At 45.9% G+C, this 18,857-nt stretch overlaps 1 protein-coding gene across 1 annotated transcript; it reads left to right on the forward strand.

Annotated features, from left to right (window-relative positions):
* Positions 1 to 17,371: 17,371 nt before the first annotated feature.
* ZCCHC3 (zinc finger CCHC-type containing 3) lies at positions 17,372 to 18,577 on the forward strand (the record flags this gene model as incomplete). The annotated part of the gene is made up of 1 exon (XM_081292823.1): positions 17,372 to 18,577. The coding sequence occupies one exon, from the start codon at positions 17,372 to 17,374 to the stop codon at positions 18,575 to 18,577; it is 1,206 nt and encodes a 401-aa protein (XP_081148949.1).
* Between the last annotated feature and the right edge of the window lie 280 nt (positions 18,578 to 18,857).

The raw sequence follows: 18,857 nt of genomic DNA on the forward strand, positions 1-18,857 counted from the left end.
CGAAAACTAAAAAGTAAATATTAAAACTCTCTCTCTCTCTCTCTTAAAAAAAAAAATGTACACGTGGCTGCTTCCTTACTTCCTTCAGGTCTCGACTCAAAGGTGAGCACCTCAGCAGCCTTCCCTGAGCACCCTGTCCAACAGTCACTCACTGCCACCCCCTCTTATTCTTTTATTTATTTATTTATTTTGGTACTGGGGATTGAACTCAGGGGCACTCAACCACTGAGCCACATCCCCACTCTATTTGGTATTTTATTTAGAGACAGGATCTCACTGAGTTGCTTACACCTCACTATTGCTGAGGTTGGCTTTGAACTCACAATCCTCCTGCCTCAGCCTCCTGAGCCGCTGGGATTACAGGTGAGTGCCACTGTGCCCAGCCCCCTAATCTTATTCTCATGCTTCCTCATAGCTTTCATCATCACGACACATCACGTATCCACCCTGGTTATCATCTGTGTCCCCCAGGAGAATGTCAGTTCCCTAAGGTCAGAGGCCACATCACTGGTGGTCCTCGTACTCAGAACAGGGCCTGGCACATAGCAGGTGCTCAATAAATATTTTTTGACTAAATGAATGAGAAAGTATTGAGAGACAGTGTTATCAACTGGTTAGGAGCCCAAGTTTTACAGCCAAATTGTCTAAATTCACATTCAGTGTCGGACAAAAACAATAAACCTCTATAAAGTCAGGATAAAAGTAATATCAGAAACTATGAACCTCCTTTTTGAGAATGCTGGGCCCCCTCTAAACAATTTTGCAAAACTGAAGCCTAAAGTGCAAAAAGTGGTTTTAAAACGAATACATTTTCCCTCTTCTTTTATAGTCATCATTCATTTAACTATTAAAAAAATCTTGAAGAAGAAAGAATTCTTCTAACCAGGTATGGTGTTGTACGCCTATAATCCAAAGTTTGGGAGGCTGAAGCAGGAGATCTGCAAGTTCAAAGCCAGCCTCAGCAACTCAGTGAGGCCCTAAGCAACAATGAGACCCTGTCTGTAAATAAAATATAAAAAGGGCTGGGATGTGGCTCAGTGGTTAAGCATCCCTGGGTTCAATCCCTGGTACCAAAAAAGAAAAAGAAAAAAAAGAATTTTTCTGCAGTATTTTGTACTATTTATATAACAGTGTTTCCCTTTCTGCTGTGAATACTGCAGACTCCTCTTTCTTCAGTCATTTTCAAATACTTTCAAATACTTTGAAATGCTGTTCAGATAATAAAAGAAGCCACAAAACAGTCTATGATGGGAATATTAATCAACGACCATGCTATCAGCTGACTGGACATCTTAAGGGTCAGCTTCTAAGCCGTGCCTCAGTGTTCACTGTTCCCATGAGGTTAACATATGGGAAATTCCTTAAAAAGCCACTCGATGGGATTCCTAATGCACCAAAATAAAAGGTGATTCTGATTGTCTCCCTGAGTCTCATCACAAGAGCCAGCGCTTAGCTTAACTGACTTTGACCCCTGTCCCTCAGTGTCCCCACCTGTAAAACAGGAGTGATCGGGGTGGGGGGGAGGTGCGGGGGGGGGTGGTGGGGGGGTGCCGCGGGGCAGAAGTGAGTCTGGCCCCCTGAGGTGCTCAGAGCTGGTCGCTGAGCCTCCTCGGTGCCCCTCCCTGGCCAGGGGCCTGCGGAGGAGAGACCCCCTCATACCCTCATGAACCGGACTTTGGCCTGAATCTTCCTAGAGTTGAACTTGTCCTTCAGGTGCGAATCTTCTGGCTCCCTGGGCTGGTATGTCGTCACCACCATGGGCTGGTAGTAGGTCACTGGAGACATATGGAAAGAAAGAGGGTCCAGGGCCGGGGCTGGGGCTCCGCGGTGGCGCACTTGCCTGGCACTTGTGAGGCTCTGGGTTCGATTCTCAGCACCGCATATTAATAAATAAAATAAAGGTCCATCAACAACCAAAAAATATATATTAAAAAAAAAAGAAAGAAAGAAAGAAGGTCCATCCTCCCAGAGAACACTGTATTCTATGAAAAGTTGATTGTATTATGCAGACGGCCACTCTGAGGCTTCCAGGTAGAATGAGTTGGAAACGCCCCCTTTTTGTATTCTGCCAGTTGCTGATGCAGCTGGCACAGCCAGAGGCCAGAGCCTGGTGGCCCAGCTCTGAACACCTGGTCTCTCACCAACCTGGCTGATGGAACAGGCCAGGTGAGTTTGGAGTAAAGAAGAACTATTGAGGGCCGGGCACAGTGGTGCACGCCCGTAATCCCAGAGGCTCAGGAGGCTGAGGTAAGAGGATCCTGGGTTCAAAGCCAGCCTCAGCACAAGTGAGGCGCTAAGCAACTCAACTGTCTCTAAAGAAAATACAAAACAGGGCTGGGATGTGGCTCAGTGGTCCAGTGCCCCTGAGGTCAAGCCCCGGTACTCCCCACCAAAAAAATGAAGAACTACTGAAGAAGACAGAGCCTTCTAAGAGCTCTATGACCCAAGGGGTCACGAGACCTCTCTGTCCCTGGGTTCCTCCATCTGTAAGATGGGAATCATCATCATACCTGCCTCTTGGAGTTGTCTTGAAGATTAACTAACTTACTGTGCTTTAAGGTGTCAGGGCAGTGCCTGTCATGCCTTCCACACTGGGCACACTATTATTTCCAGTGACCTGGTAACTGGGACCACAGCATCAGACAAGGCATTGTACACGCTGCAGTTCTGGAGGGCAGGTCCACCCAGATAGCTACAGCTCCTTTCTCAGTCTCCACCAAAACCTCTATTCCAGGTACAACCCAGTTCATTTGGGGAAATAATTAATTATTTCTTTAAAAAACTCAAGATCCTGGGCTGGGGATGGGGCTCACTGGTCAGGTGCTTGCCTGGCATGCATGAGATCCTGGGTTCAAATCCCCCAGCACCAAAACAATATTTTTTTTTAAGCCCAGAAAAGGGCCATGGTCGGGGCTGGGGATGTGGCTCAAGCAGTAGCGCGCTCGCCTGGCATGCGTGCGGCCCGGGTTCGATCCTCAGCACCACATACCAACAAAGATGTTGTGTCTGCCGAGAACTAAAAAATAAATATTAAAAATTCTCTCTCTCTCTCTCTCTCTCTCTCTCTCAAAAAAAAAAAAAAAAGAAAGAAAGAAAGAGGGGCTGGGGATGTGGCTCAAGCCGTAGCGCGCTCGCCTGGCGTGTGTGCGGCCCGGGTTCGATCCTCAGCACCACATACCAACAAAGATGTTGTGTCCGCCGAGAACTAAAAAATAAATATTAAAAATTCTCTCTCTCTCTCTCCTCTCTCACTCTCTCTAAAAAAAAAAAAAAAGAATAAAAAAAAAAAAGAAAGAAAGAAAGAAAGAAAGAAAGAAAGAAAGAAAAGGGCCATGGTTGTGGCTCAGTGGTAGAGCACTTGCCTAGCATGTGTGAAGCACTGGATTTGATTCTTAGCACTGCATACAAATACGTGAATAAAATAAAGGCCCATCATATCTTTAAAAATATATATATTTTTTTAAAAGCCCAGAAAAGATTAAGATCCTTAATCTTGGAATATTTTAAAATTAAGAACTGAAGGGGCTGAGGTTGTGGCTCAGTGGTAGAGGTTTGCCTAGCACATGTGAGGCCCTGGGTTCGATCTTCAGCACCATACAAATAAATAAATAAATAAATAAATAAATAAATAATAAATAATAATAAATAAATAAAGGTATTGTGTTCAACTACCAAAAACAAAAAAAGAACTGAAATCATGAAGTAAATTAATTTTCTGTCAAATGTATGAATTATCTGTACATATCTGGGAATTAATTATATTTTTAAGGGACAAATTACTAATAGGTTAAATCCTATGATGAGATTTTTGCCTTAAAGTTAAAAGGTAGAAGACACTCTGATTAAATGTGTATAAATTACAGAAACTTTCAAGAGAACATAACATTACCCATATTTAGAAGTTTGTTTATTAGATACACAAGAATTATTTAAATACCCAATGGTTTTTGTTAGTCACATGCATGAACTATTTGAAAATGAAAATATTAAATTTTTTAATGTGGCTTAAAAGGTTTAGGGAAATTTAATTAACCAAGTTCCAAAATCCCTCTTACAAGTGTTTATAAAAATTATAAGATTCTAAATCTTCCTAAATGCTTAAGGAAGATTTGTAGATTTAATAATACTTATTTGCTTATTTTTATCACTACTAAGTAGCCATGACTTATCTTTTTGTGTGTGTGGTGCTGGGGATTGAACCCAGGTCTTGTGCATGTGAGGCAAGCACTCTACCAACTGAGCTATATCCCCAGCCCCATGACTTATCTTTTTTAATTAATTTTTTATGTTCAGATAAATTCAGATTCACATGCTCGTTTGGGGTTTGGGGCTTTTTTTTGGTGGGGGGGCCTTGGAGAGGTGTTTGTTTCGGTCCTGGGGATTGAACCCAGGGGCGCTTTACCACTGAGCCACATCCCAGCCCTTTTTAATTATTTTGAGACGGGTCTCTCTAAGTTGCTTAGGGCCTCACTCAACTGCTGAGGCTGGCCTCTAACTTGCAATCCTCCTGTCTTAGCTTCCTGGGTCAATACGATTACAGGTGTGTGACATGGCAGCTTTGTTTTTGTTTTTGTTTTTTAATTGTTGATGGTCCTTTATTGTATTCATTTATTCACATGCGGTGCTGAGAATCAGACCCAGTGCCTCACACATGCTGGGCAAGCGCTCTACCACTGAGCTACAGCTACAGCCCAACACTGCCGTTTTAAGAAATAAAAAAGAGAGATCTTTTGTGTACTCTACCCAGTCTCCCAATGGCAACAAACATCTTGAACAAATACAGTGCAATATCCCAAACAGGATATGGACATGAAGATACAGCCAGAACTCTTCCATAACCAGGAGGGTCCCAACTGCTGCTTTTCATACACTTACTTCCCTCCCATTACCACCCCCCACCAACTCTGTCCCTAACCCCTGGCCATCACTAATCCGCTCTCCATTTCTATAAGAGTGTCATTCCCAGAAGGTTACATAAGTGGCATCATACAACATGGAAGGTTTGGTTGGCTTTTTCACTCAACAGAACTCTCTGGAGAGTCATGGAGGTTGCTGAAGGCATCATCCTCCCTCCTGGTGACTGCTGCACGGCAGTCCGTGGAACAGAGCCCCCTCATTTGTCTACACACTCACCTGTGGAAGGACATCTGGGCTTGGAGATGTCCAACCCAGACTGGAGGATTATGAATAAGGGTGCTAAGACACGAGCATTCATGGACCAGCTTTTGTGTGAACACAAGCTTTCAACTTTCTGGAATAAATTCCCAAGAGTGCAATTGCTGGGTCATCTGGAAATCGCATGCTGAATTGTGTTGGAAACTACCATACTCATTTCCAGAGCCATTTTATAGCCCCACCAACAATTTATGCCCAATCCAGTTTCTCCTCATTCATAAGCATTTGATGTATTCACTATTTTTATTTTAGCCGTTCTGATAGGTACACGGTGATATTTCATTGTGGTTCATTTGCATTTCCCTAGTGGCTATGACATTGAGAATCTTCTCATGTGCTTATTTACTATCAGCAAATCCTCTTTGGTGAAATGTTTCTTCACATCTTTTGCCAACTGTCTAATTGAAATGTCTATTTTACTGGGATCTTTTTTGGGGGAAGGGCAATAGGTACCAGGGATTGAACTTAGGGGCACTCGACCACTAAGCCACATCCCCAGCCCTGTTTTGTATTTTATTTAAAAACAAGATCTCACTGAATTGCTCAGAGCCTTGCCGTTGCTGAGGCTGGATTTGAACTTGTGATCCTCCTGCCTCAGCCTCCCGAGCTGCTGGTATTACAGGCTTGTGCCACCGCACCCAGCTATTCTACTGTTTTGAGAGTTCTGGATAATAGTCTACCAAATACAAGTCCTTTATAGATACATGGTTTGCAAATATCTTCTCCAGATTGTGGTCTTTTCATTCACGTAAAAGGATTTTTTAAGCCCAGCACAGTGGTAAATGCCTGTAATATCAGTGACTTGGGAGGCAGAGACAGGAGGGTTACCAATTGGAGGCCAGCCTGGGCAACTTAGCAACACCCTTTGTCTCAAAATAAAAAATAAAGAATAAAATGAGGGGCTAGGGATGCAGCTCAGGGGCAGAGCGTCCCTGGGTTCAATCCTCAGTACCATGAAAAAGTGGGGGGTACTGGTGGTGTGGCTCAGTGGTAGAGCACTTGCCTAGCACATGTGAGGCCCTGGATTTGATCCTCAGCACCACACAAAAATAAAAATAAATGAAATAAAGGTTAAAAAATGATTTTTTTTATAGAACAAAAATTGTTCATTTCAATGAAGGCCACTTTCCATTTTTCATTTTTCAGTTCATAAACTGGGCTGCTGGTGTGGTGTCCAGAATTCTTCACTTAGCCACAGGCTCCAAAGATTGTTTTCTCCTGACTTTTTCTAGGTTAACATTTTATGTTTTACATTTAATTTTTATGCATTTCTACATTTACATTTGAGTTAATTTTTTTTATTAAGTAGCGAGACTTAACTTGAGGTTCACAGGTCTGGGAAAGGTGAGGTTCATTCTTTCTGTCCATAGAAGTCCAATTGCTCCACCTCATCTGAATTATTTCCTCTACTGAATTGTTTTTGCACCTTTTTCAAAAATTAGTGGAGCACATTTGTATGGAGGCATCCCCTTTCCCTCCCTGGGTAGAGCTGGCTGGGCACAGCAGAGAGCTGATCCTTCACCCCTGCCTGGAGGTGCTGCGATCCTCACCTGGAACAGCGCTGACAGAATTGGTTGGGCAACTGAGCTTCTAACCCCAGCATGGCAGAAGCAGGTTTTTTGGTGGGGACTGAGGGTAACATCACAGGGTCCAGCAGGAATTCTAGCCTCTACTCCCACCTAGTACTAAGGAGACTGAAAAAAGTGGTGTGAGGTAAGACTTGTCACCTCTGAGCTTCACTCCCTCCCTCTACCCACAGGTCAGCAGAGCCCAGTGGGAACCTGAGCCTCTACCCCCGGGCAGCATCAATAAGGCACAAGGTGGTAGACATCAGTGTTGCCCCAGGGAACTGACCTTCTGTTCCTCACTCAGGGGCAGTGAGGAGGTGTGAGCAGTTGTACATGCAGGTGTGCACAGGTAGGTTTTAACAAGTATGCAGTTCAATCAGGATACTCAAGAAATATTTCAAACCAGGCATGGTGGCACATGCCTGTAATCCCAGCAACTCATGAGGCTGAGGCAAGAGGACGGCAGGTTCAAAGCCAGCCTCGGCAACAGCGAGGGGCCTAGCAACTCAGTGAGACCCTGTCTCTAAATAAAATACAAAATAGGGCTGGGGATGTGGCTCAGTGGTCAAGTGCCCCTGAGTTCAATCCCAGTACCAAAAAAAAAAAAAAAAAAAAAAAAAAGAAAGAAAAGAAAAAAGAAAGAAAAATTTCAAAATATCTGTTATTAAAAGGAATGTTGGGTGTGATGAGGCTGAGCAATAATGTTCTACATGGATATTCTTAATACAAACCTTTTGGTGTCCCCATTCCACAAATGAGAAGCCTGAGGCTCAATGAGATGAGTGACTTTCCAAATGTGTAAATTTCAAAGTCAAGATCTGAACCTACACCTGTCTGATCCCAAGCCTCAAAATTTCCTGGAAAGCATGACAACAATATGGCAGAGATGATCCCATGAGTTCACCAAACCCTGTCTTTTCCCCCCTCCTGGACACACAGCTGGACTGCATTTCCCATTTTTTCTTATGGTTAGGGGTCATGTGACTGAGTTATGGCTCTGGGACATGTATGGAAATAGGTCACTTCATGTCTGGGCCCCTAAAACAACTACCCACAAAACCATTCAAGTTCTTGCCCTCTCCTTTCCCTCTCTACCAACTAGACACAGAAATATCCTACAGATGACTTCAAAGCCTCATAAAATATCAGAGGTACAAGGTCAAGGAGAACAGAAGACCACATGGAATAGATTCTCCTCGGATCTTCAAAGGCGCTTTGACATTAATAAGAAATAAGCTTCTGTATTAATACTTGAAATCTGGAAGTTGTCTGTTACATCAGTGAACCTATCTTAATATGAATAGTATCACCAAGGGCCAAGAGCAGCCACTTTAATTTGTCCCCATTACCCACACCAGCCCCCAAGTGCCTCTGCTCACCTGATTGGACTTTAGTCAAACTCTTCGTTTTTCTTTTAGCTTGGCTGCTGGCTTGCCCAAGTGGAGGTAGGGTAGATGGCTTGGTTTTCTGCGTGGACCACTGCCATGGAACCCAATGCAACCAGACAAAACACAATCAGTCACACAGCACGGTGAATTCAAGTTTCACTCCACCCTTTATAGGTATCCATGACCTCGAGCAAGTGATGTTAGCTCTCTGAGCCTCAATTTCCTCATCTGCAAAGCTGATCTAATAACACAACCTAACTATGGGTTGATGCAAGAATTCCAAGAGATGATATTCTTAAAGCTCGTAGTGCGTGCTCCATAAATTTTATGGGTCAGCCTGAATTTACTAGGCATATCCAGGTTGTGAGGTGCCAAGAAACAGAATGTATGGGAAGACCCAATACCCACCTCTTAGGGAACCAGAAGAGCAGACAGGAATATACCCTTACATTCTGATAGTGACTAGAGAAAAATGAGGTTCAGAGCCTTTCTCAGGGTCCCACAGCAAAAGTGTGACACAGCTGAGACCGGAATTCAGGTCCCCAGACCCTACCACGCGGGCAGTCCCAGCCGTGGGAGGTGATGGCTGGCGGGCTGCAGCATCGTAAACCCTCCCTTCCCGCCTAGCCCTCCCGGACTCACCAGAATGTGGGACTTGGGTTTGGACTGACTCCCATTCTGGCTAGATCTGGAAAGAGTTGGGGCGAGAAAGAACTTCCATCATCCCCAGCCTACGGAGGAGTAGGCAACACACTTGAAATTGGTGTGCAGTCTCTACCCCACAACCGCAGGGGACCAGGTACCACAGCGGAGCACAGCTGGGAGATCGCCAGAATGAGCGAGGCGGGGCTCCCAGGTGGGGGCGGGGTGGGGGCGTGGCCATAGGACTTGGGCCCTTCCAGGAGAAGGCGGGGTTAGCGACTGGGATGCGCATGCGCAGTCCACCCCCCGCCGCCACCCTGCTCCTTTCTACTTCTGAAAGTCTTACTCCATTGGGGAAAAGTGTAGAGTCCTGAGTCCGTGGGTCCTTGATCTCTGAGATGCCTGTTCGGCTTCTCCAGCTTTTTTTATCTGGAGCGGATCGCGGCAACCCAAGCCAATCAAATTTCCCACAGACAGGGTGCTTTCTCGCGCTCGCGCGTCTCGGTTTCCAAGGAAACCGACTACGGAGTGCCTAGAGGAACTAACCGCGCAAGCTAATAGCACACCCCGCATTCATCGCAGCTCGGTTTCAAATATCTCTCACCTTGCCCCGCCCGCAATTCTAAAAAATTATATTTCTCCACTCTCATCGAACTTCCATCACTTTCTCCCTCATTCTCACTCCCAATTTTACTAAGAAAATCGTGGAAAATAGTAAACACAAAGTCACGTTTCATTTACTTTCCCACTTGCCTCCCTTCTCTTAACTGTGTGTGTGTGTGTGTGTGTGTGTGTGTGTTCTGCTGGGGATCAAACCCAGGGTTTCACTGATGCTAGACAAGCGCTGCATCCCTAAGCCATACCTGCAGCCTCCTTTTCTTAACTATATATTAATTGCCTACTAAAACCTATTTCTACACTTATTCTTACACACTGTCATTTTCTCAAATACATAAGCCCAACATTTGCCTCCTTTTCCTCCTGCATCATCGTTTTCCGTCTCCTTTTCATCATCTCATTGGTATAGCGAATGTTTTCATTTCTTCTATTTAAAAAAACAGAGGTGGGATTGTAGTTCTGTGGTAGAGTGATTGCCCAGCATGCACAGGCCCTGGGTTCATCCCTCCAACAGAATGAAAAAAATAAATAAATACGAAACACTTCTCCAGCTGTACCCTCTTTTTCTGCTTCACTTTACAGCAAAACTCCTAAAGAGGTTTGCCTGTGGATTCCTATTCCTTTCCCCAAAATTCAGGATTTTCACTCCCTACCTCATCACTGGAATTACCCTTGTCAACAAATCAGTGGCCTCCTCTTTCCTAAGTCCCTTGGTCACTTTCCAGTTCTCCCCTCATTTAGCCTGCCTTCAGCATTGAACATGGCAGATTACTCCCTCCCTTGACATATTCTCTTAATGTGGTGTCCAGGAATTCACTCTCCCTTCAGTTTCCTTGCTGGGTCCTTCTCTTTTATTATTAAAGCATCCCACGGCTCAGTCTCCACCCTCTCCCTCTTTTTCTCTTACTTCATTCCTGCTCCCTTCCAGTGTCTTGGCTGTGGATGTCATCTGTATTCACACAAACTCACATCTCCAGCCTTAATTCCATCCACCAACATCCAACCCCCTACTTGACATCTCCACCTGGGTGTCTAATAGAAATCTCTAACCTGCACACGCAAAAGGGGGTGATTGAACAAAGGAGAACTTTGTCACAGAGCTACCTCCCCAGCCCATTTGTTTATTTGTTTGCTTGCTTGTTTGTTTGAGAAGAGGTCTAAATTGCATAGGGCCTCCTCAAGTTGCTGGACTGGCCTTGAACTTGTTATCTTCCTGACTCACGCTCCCAAGTCACTGAGATTACAGGCGTGCACCACTATGGCCAGCTCCAACCTTTATACCTCTTAAAAATCATGGGAGAAGCCGGGCATGGTGGTGCATGCCTGTAATCCCAGCAGCTCTGGAGGCTGAGGCAGGAGGATCACGAATTCAAAGCCAGCCTCAGCAATTTAGCAAGGCCTTAAGTAATTCAGCGAGACAGTATCTCTAAATAAAATACAAAAAGGGGGTGGAGATGTGGGTCAGTAGTTAAGCACCCCTGGATTCAATCCCAGGTATCAAAAAAAAAAAAAAAGTAAAAATCATGGGAGAGTGTTTCAAACTGCATTGCCCACCAGGGTAAACAGAAAAGGCTACTATGGCAAAAGCAACAAGCCTGGGCATTCCAGCTACCCAGGCCCCTCTTGGCTGCCCCTGAATGTGAGGGAATCACTATTTTGGATACTCCCATTTGCAGAGCCCACTGTACTACAGCACTCTGACTGGGAAGCTCTCTGTACCAGGAAACCATTAAAAAATAGCAAGTAGCATTAGGCATGGTAGCGAACACCTAAAACCCCAGTGGCTCAGGAGGCTGAGGTAGGAGGATCGTGAGTTCAAAGCCAGCCTCAGCAAAAGCGAGGTACCAAGAAACTCAGTGAGACTCTGTCTCTAAATAAAATATAAAATTGGGCTGGGGATGTGGCTCAGTGATCAAGTGCCCCTGAGTTCAATCCCTGGTACCAAAGGGGAAAAAAAATAGCAGGTAGCAATATATGGTAGACTCAGGTGGCGGCCTACCCAACAACTGTTCTCTACTCCATCCTAATTAATAGACCCTGACCTTGTCCGTTATGCATTTGTTTTAGAGAAGGTGGCCCCAGTCCCAGCTCTAGTAGTTATGATTGGTCTGAGATAGGCTTAGTGGGCCCATTACCCTTACCAGTTACAGAACTAGTCATAGACAATCAGAGTCTGGCCAAGGAGGCAGGGAGAGAAGTCTACTCAGAGACTTTGGGGAAAGGTTTTAAACACTCTTTTTAAAACACAGTGCAGAGGGGCTGGGATTGTGGCTCAGTGGTAGAGCGCTCACCTAGTATGCATGAGGCACTGGGTTCAATCCTCAGCACTACATAAATATGAAATAAAGATATTGTGTCAATCTAAAATGAAAAAAAAAAGTGCAGAAAATCATCCTTTATCTGCTAGTAAATATTGTCATGTCTTCCCAGAATTCCTGGATTGTGGAATTGTAAGGAGAGTTGGCCAAAGAGGACATACTGAGAATGGTACAGGGGAAAGTTGGAGAAACCTGTTCCTTTTTTTTTTTTTTTTTTAAAGAGAGAGAGAGAGAGAGGATTTTTATTTATTTATTTATTTAGCTTTCGGCGGATACATCTTTGTTTGTATGTGGTGCTGAGGATTGAACCCGGGCCGCACACATGCCAGGCAAGAGCGCTACCGCTTGAGCCACATCCCCAGCCCCAGAAACCTGTTCCTTGATAGCGTTTCTGGGTCATTAAGTTAGCCAATGCTGTCACCTATCTAGAAATTACTCAAGATTAAATAACAAATCATCTTGCTGGGTGAATCATTTAGAGTTGAGTTTTCTGACACGTGCAGGTCAAAAACATCCTATTAAAAATCTACATATGGAAGATCAAGATAGAAGAAACCTGGGCCCCTGACAATCTTGCAACATACAATTAGCTGCCTACGCTGCCTGCCGGCCAAATTCTGTGCTGTTTCATCAAAAAGAAGTAAATTCCCAGCTGGGCACATGCCTGTAATCCCAGCAACTCAGGGGGCTGAGGCAAGATGATTCCAAGTTTGGGACCCTCAGCAACTCAAAGAGACCCTGTCTCAAAATAAACATTTTCACATTTTAGAAATGAATACACTTAAGCAAGTGTAAAATGCTGGCCTTGTAATCAAGGCCAAAACATATTTGAGGGGCCATTGATGATCACTGTTGTAACATCAAAGCTAATGTTGGAACTGAGATTGAAGATACAGCCCATCTGTACTCATCTCCTATCTCACCATAGTTGGGCAAGATGAAGTGACCTTTCCTTCCTGCAGGTGTGAAGGTGAAGTGTGACAGAGGACGGATCGGGTCTGCTTGGCTCCAGCCTGTTCCTGAGACTGTGAAGCCACAACACCAGGTCTGAGCTGTGTACCTCCAGACTTATGATAGAGGGAAGTCTCATTCTTATCTTTCCATTATTCTAGAATTTTCTAACATAGTGAGTTTCCTAAGAACTCAAAAACCAGCTGTCGCTAAGTGCTTACAGAGCACTAGGTAACTGTTGTCTCCCCTGCAATCATCTGTGAAGACAGAGGGGAAGACATGGCCTAGTTCTCAAAGATCTCAGAGATACTCCTGAGACAGGTCCCTTTACCCCCCTCAGTCTCCTGTGTAAAGTGGAAATAATGATACCTTAGCCAAAGATGGCAAACTTGTTGGCCTGGCCTAGCCTGCACACATCTGTCTGTCCTGGGTTGTTGCTGTTGTTATTTGTGGTATTAGGGAATGAACCCAGGGCCTTGCACATGGATGTCAATAGGATGAACCTGAACTGACAAAATGGGAGCAGGTGACCTGGGTATGGCTGGCACACACCTGTAATCCCAGCAGCTTGGGAGGCTGAGGCACGAGGATCCCAAGTTCAAAGCCAACCTCAGCAACTTAGCAAGGCCCTAAGTAACTCAGTGAGACCCTGTCTCTAAATAAAATACAACATAGGGCTGGGGATGAGGCTCAGTGGTTGAGTGCCCCTGAATTCAATCCCAGGTACCAAAAAAAAAAAAAAAAGGGAACAGGTGACCATGAAAACATAGGAGGGATAATCCTGAGATCCTTTTTCCAGGGATGTAAAACATACATACAAATTAAATGCCTCAATGAAGATAAATGCCTCAAAGTAGGTTCCAGTGGTTTTGGAATCTGCTTTTCTATGTTGACAGTCCTGTTGTCTGTGAATAACGAAGGTTTTGTTTTTCTTTTTAGTTGTCATGCTTTTTCTTGTCTTACTGCATCAGCCAGGACCTCCCATACTCGGCATATTTTGGACATTTTTTGCATCATCTCTGACTTTAAAGATATCCATTTGCCATTTGTAGTTTGAAAAGATTTGACTTGTGGATTGGGTTCACTATATCTTTTTTCTTTCCCCCAGTACTGGGGTCTGAACCCATGCTTGTAATCTGAGGGACTTGGGAGGCTGAGGCAGAATGATTGCAAGTTTGAGATCAGTCTGGGCAACTTAGTGAGACCCTGTCTCCAAATTAAAAATAAAAAGGGCTGGGGATGTAGCTCAGTGGAACAGGTGACTCTGCCACTTTTCTAGGTCTTTGAGCTGCACATCAACTCTGGGGCTGATCACTCCTCGCTTGTTCCACCTACGTGTAAGGTTCACAGCCATTTTCCAAGCTCTGTGATCATCAGTGGTTTCCAATTTGCCGATGTAACCACGCTTCCTCATCACAGTCAGAAACCGAAGATGACTCTGGAGCGTGGCCTAATAAGGACTTGACGTTTGCCTCTCTTTTCAGCTCTGTGAACGCTCTTGAGAGCATCAGCCAGGACCTGCATGCGCACCATTATGGCAATACAAAAAGGAGGCAGAAAGAAACCATGGAAAAATTTTCAGGTTTCACCTTTGTTGCTAAATATGGGGTCAGTACTCAAAGTTCAATTGTGTTCCCTCTAACTACCATCAACAAACAATATATTTACATTTATGATAATTTCACTTACAGTAGCATCCAATCCATATAACATCTTGGAATGTATCCCAAAATTAAGAGATTTTTCTGGAAAAAAAAAAAAAAACTATGCTACTGAAATTCAACCTGCATGCAGTGGCCCACATCTGTAATCCCAGTGGCTCAGGAGGCTGAGGCAGGAGGATCACAATTTCAGAGTCAGCCTCAGCAAAAACGAGGAGCTCAGCAACTCAGTGAGACCCTATCTCTAAATAAAATACAGAAAAGGGCTGGGGATGTGACTCAGTGGTTGAGTGCCCCTGGGTTCATTCCTCAGTAAAAAAAAAAAAAAAAAAAAAGAATTTTATAAAAAAAGAGATCTAAATAAATGATAAATTAAGTAGGGTCATAGATGGAGAGACTCAGCATTATAAAATGCCACTTCTGTATAAATGCAATGTGATTCCATCTAAAATGCTATGGTTTTCTGGAATTTAGTAGACTAGTTTTAAAACTTTTTTTTTAAAAAAAATATTTATTTATTTATTTTAGTTCTCAGCGGGCGAACACAACATCTTTGTTTGTATGTGGTGCTGAGGTTCGAACCCGGGCCGCATGCATGCCAGGCGAGCGCACTACCACTTGAGCCACATCCCCAGCCCTAGTTTTAAAACTTATATGGAGGTTCCAGATATAGCTTAAGAATTGTAAGGAGAAAAACGTTTCCATAAAAGAAGAAACTAGAGTTCAAGTTCTTCTTTAGAAATGGATGATCTGGCCACAGTGGACCCTCACCTTGACTTTTGTGGATTTTCAATATGATTGTTACCTGGACTTAGGTAAGATCATAAGTGATTATTTAGAATACATGTTCTGCTGGTTTTGTAAATATCCTCGCATGGGAAGACTTGAGCAGGCAAGCAGAAAGAGTAAGAGAGTGGGAGGTATGGATCTAAGACTGATATTTTTGGTAATATTGAGGTTCTGAGCATGACCATGAATGAGTGGCTGAGAAGGGATGGAGGAAAGTGCATCTGGGGATTTAAAGCAAGGGAACTGGGAAGTGCAAGTGGCACAAGAGTCAGGGATTATTGACTTTTCTGAGACCTGGAGTTGGAAGCAAAGGAAAAGATGGTAAGCTAGTAATAAAGACTCGAAATACTAAGAAGAACTTGGATGTGGTGGCACATATGTATAATTCCAGCAAGATGGGAGACTGAGGCAGGAGGATCTCAGTTGGAGGCCAGACTAGGCAACTTAGCAAGACCCTGTTTAAAAAAAGTTTTTTGAAAAGGACTTGGGGTGGGGGTGCTGGATGCAGTGCCAATGCCTATAATCCTTCCCAGTGGCTCCAGAGGCTGAGGCAGGAAGACTGCAAGTCTGAGGCCAGCTTCAGCAATTTAGCAAGATCCTTAGCAACTTAGCTAGACCTTGTCTAAAATAAAAAGGACGAGGGATAGGCTCAGTGATTAAGCACCCCTGGGTTCAATCCCTGTACCAAAAAAATTAAAAAGGGCTGGTAGTATAGCTCAGTGATAAGAATGCCCCCTAGATTTAATCCCCTTAAAAAAAAAAAAAAAAAGCTAAGTAGAATTTGGAAAATGTTTTAGAGAAACAGGAAAGACTCTTTTTTTTTTTTTTAAGAGAGAGTGAGAGAGAGAGAGAGAATTTTTAATATTTATTTATTTTTTAATTCTCGGCGGACACAACATCTTTGTTGGTATGTGGTGCTGAGAAACCCGTTGGTATGTGGTGCTGAGGATCGAACCCGGGCTGCACGCATGCCAGGCGAGCGCGCTACCGCTTGAGCCACATCCCCAGCCCAGGAAAGACTCTTAACAGTGGAAGAAAGGAAGAATTAACTAACTTTCCTAGGAATCCACTATGGACCAAGCTCTTTGCCATAGGTTACATGAACCTATAATGCATGAATAGATAAATTTATTAGTATGATAATTATTAACATATTAATAGTAGTCCTTTGAGAGTAGCTATTGAGAGTTACCTACACATGGGACTGCCTAAATCTGCCAAGTGATCAAACTCCTCTCTTCAAACTCCTGCCTCCTTATCTGTAAACTAAGTGTATTTAGAGCATTGTATTCCGAAGAGTCCATGTGTTAAAGTCTGCATGCAGTATGCTCAGCGTAATATGGGGCACTTAAAAAGCACTCAATATATTATAATCATCATAAGTACAAGAGATGTTTTTTAAAAAACAAAAATGCAATGACTTACTTGAAAAATGCATCAAAAAATAAGGACGGACAAATGGATAATGGGATTAGTACAGTGAAAGTTTTGACAGGTGTGGTGGGGCACACCTGTAATACCAGTGACTGGGGAGACTGAGGCAGGAAGATTCCAAGTTGGAGGCCAGCCTCAGCAATTTGGCAAGACCCACCTCAAAGAATAAAAAAGACTGGGGATGCAGCTCGGTGGTAATGCAACCCTTGGATCAATTCCCAGTAGCTAATAATAAAGTTGTTAAAGTGGCAAATTTTCCACTAAAATTCTTTCTTTCTGTTTTCAAATGCTCTTGACCCAACGTTAGGAGGGGGAATCCTGCATTATGGTACACTTCGGGGGAAGGGACAGCAAAGTGCGGCTTTTGTTTGTTTTTAAATTTGAAAGTCACCAAAAAACAAACAAAATGAGCGAGATCTCCCTCTACACCGTCCCGCCTTTCGGCCGTGGGCCGTTAAACATCGCGGCTTGAATGAAACCATCGAGGACCGCTTGCGAAATGCCAAATCCTCGAGAGCGAGGCCGAGGCTGCCAAGCCCGCCCGGGCGCAGGGCCGCCGAGCTCCCCGTCCCGCGGCGGGAGGAGGGGCCGGAGCCGGCGCCTGCGGAAACAGGGCTCAGCCGCTGCGGGGCCCGGGGCCGGCGCCGTCCAATATGCGCTGCACGTAAACACTCCTGCGGGGGGGCGGGGGGACGGGGGAGAGAAGCGTCGAATTTCAAAAAAAAAAAAAAAAAAACTCCAAACCCCACAGCCCCGGGCGGGCGGGCGCGCGCGATGGGCGCCCTTTGGCTGCGGGAGCGAGTGGAGGATGCTGGGAAGGAGGTAAAATGGCCACCGGCGGCGGCGCGGAGGAGGAGAGGAAGCGGGGCCGGCCGCAGCTTCTGCCCACCGCGCGGCCCGCGGCCCGGAGCGAGGAGGCCGAGGGCACGCGCGAGAAGATGGGCTGGGCCCAGGTGGTGAAGAACCTGGCCGAGAAGAAGGGCGAGTTCCGCGAATCGCGGGCGCCGCGACGCGAGGAAGAAGGCGGCGGCAACGCGGGAGGCGGACTCAGTGCTCCCGCGGGCCTGGCAGCGCCGGGCCTCGGCGACTTCCCCCCGGCCGGTCGCGGGGACCCGAAAGGCCGCCGGAGAGACCCGGCGGGGGAGGCGGCCGACCCCCGCAAGAAGAAGGGCGCAGCCGAGCCGGGCAGAAGGAAGAAGGCCGAGGCGGGGGCGGCCATGGCGGTCCCCGCCAGGCCCGGCGCGGCCGAGGACGGGGCCGAGCGGCCCCTCCAGGATGAGCAGGCGGCGGCCGCGGGCCCGGGCAAAGGTCGCTTCCTCGTGCGCATCTGTTTCCAGGGTGACGAGGGCTCCTGCCCGACCCGGGACTTCGTAGTGGGCGCGCTCATCCTGCGCTCTATCGGAATGGACCCGAGCGACATCTACGCAGTCATCCAGATCCCCGGCAGCCGCGAGTTCGACGTGAGCTTCCGCTCGGCGGAGAAGCTGGCCCTGTTCCTCCGCGTCTACGAGGAGAAGCGCGAGCAGGAGGACTGCTGGGAGAACTTTGTGGTGCTGGGGCGGAGCAAGTCCAGCCTGAAAACGCTCTTCATCCTCTTCCGGAACGAGACGGTGGACGTGGAGGACATCGTGACCTGGCTCAAGCGCCACTGCGACGTGCTGGCGGTGCCCGTGAAAGTGACCGACAGGTTTGGGATCTGGACCGGGGAGTACAAGTGCGAGATCGAGCTGCGCCAGGGGGAGGGCGGGGTCAGGCACCTGCCGGGGGCCTTCTTCCTGGGGGCCGAGAGGGGGTACAGCTGGTACAAGGGGCAGCCCAAGACTTGCTTCAAGTGTGGTTCCCGCACCCACATGAGCGGCAACTGCACGCAGGACAGGTGTTTCAGGTGTGGGGAAGAGGGGCACCTGAGCCCTTACTGCCGGAAGGGCATCGTGTGCAACCTCTGTGGCAAGCGGGGACACGCCTTTGCCCAGTGTCCCAAAGCAGTTCACAATGCCGTGGCGGCTCAGCTAACCGGCGTGGCGGGGCACTGAACGCCCGCCCGCCTGCCTGCCAGGGTGAACACACAGCCAGCTTACCCCTCTTAAGTGCCAAAACTTTTTTTTTAAACCATTTTTTATCGTTTTTGAAGGAGATCTTTTTAAAACCTACCAGAGACATCTCTCTATGCCTTCTTAAACCGAGTTTACTCCATTTCAGGCTGTTCTGAATTGGTGGCTTTTACCAGAAATGTAGCGTGCAGATATGTCGTCCCCCCCCTTTTTTAAATTTATTTTCATTTTTGTATTTGAAGGTTTTTTAATTCCTTTTTTT

Source organism: Spermophilus citellus (assembly GCF_964194105.1).
Source record: "Spermophilus citellus genome assembly, chromosome: 4".
NCBI lineage: Eukaryota > Metazoa > Chordata > Mammalia > Rodentia > Sciuridae > Spermophilus > Spermophilus citellus.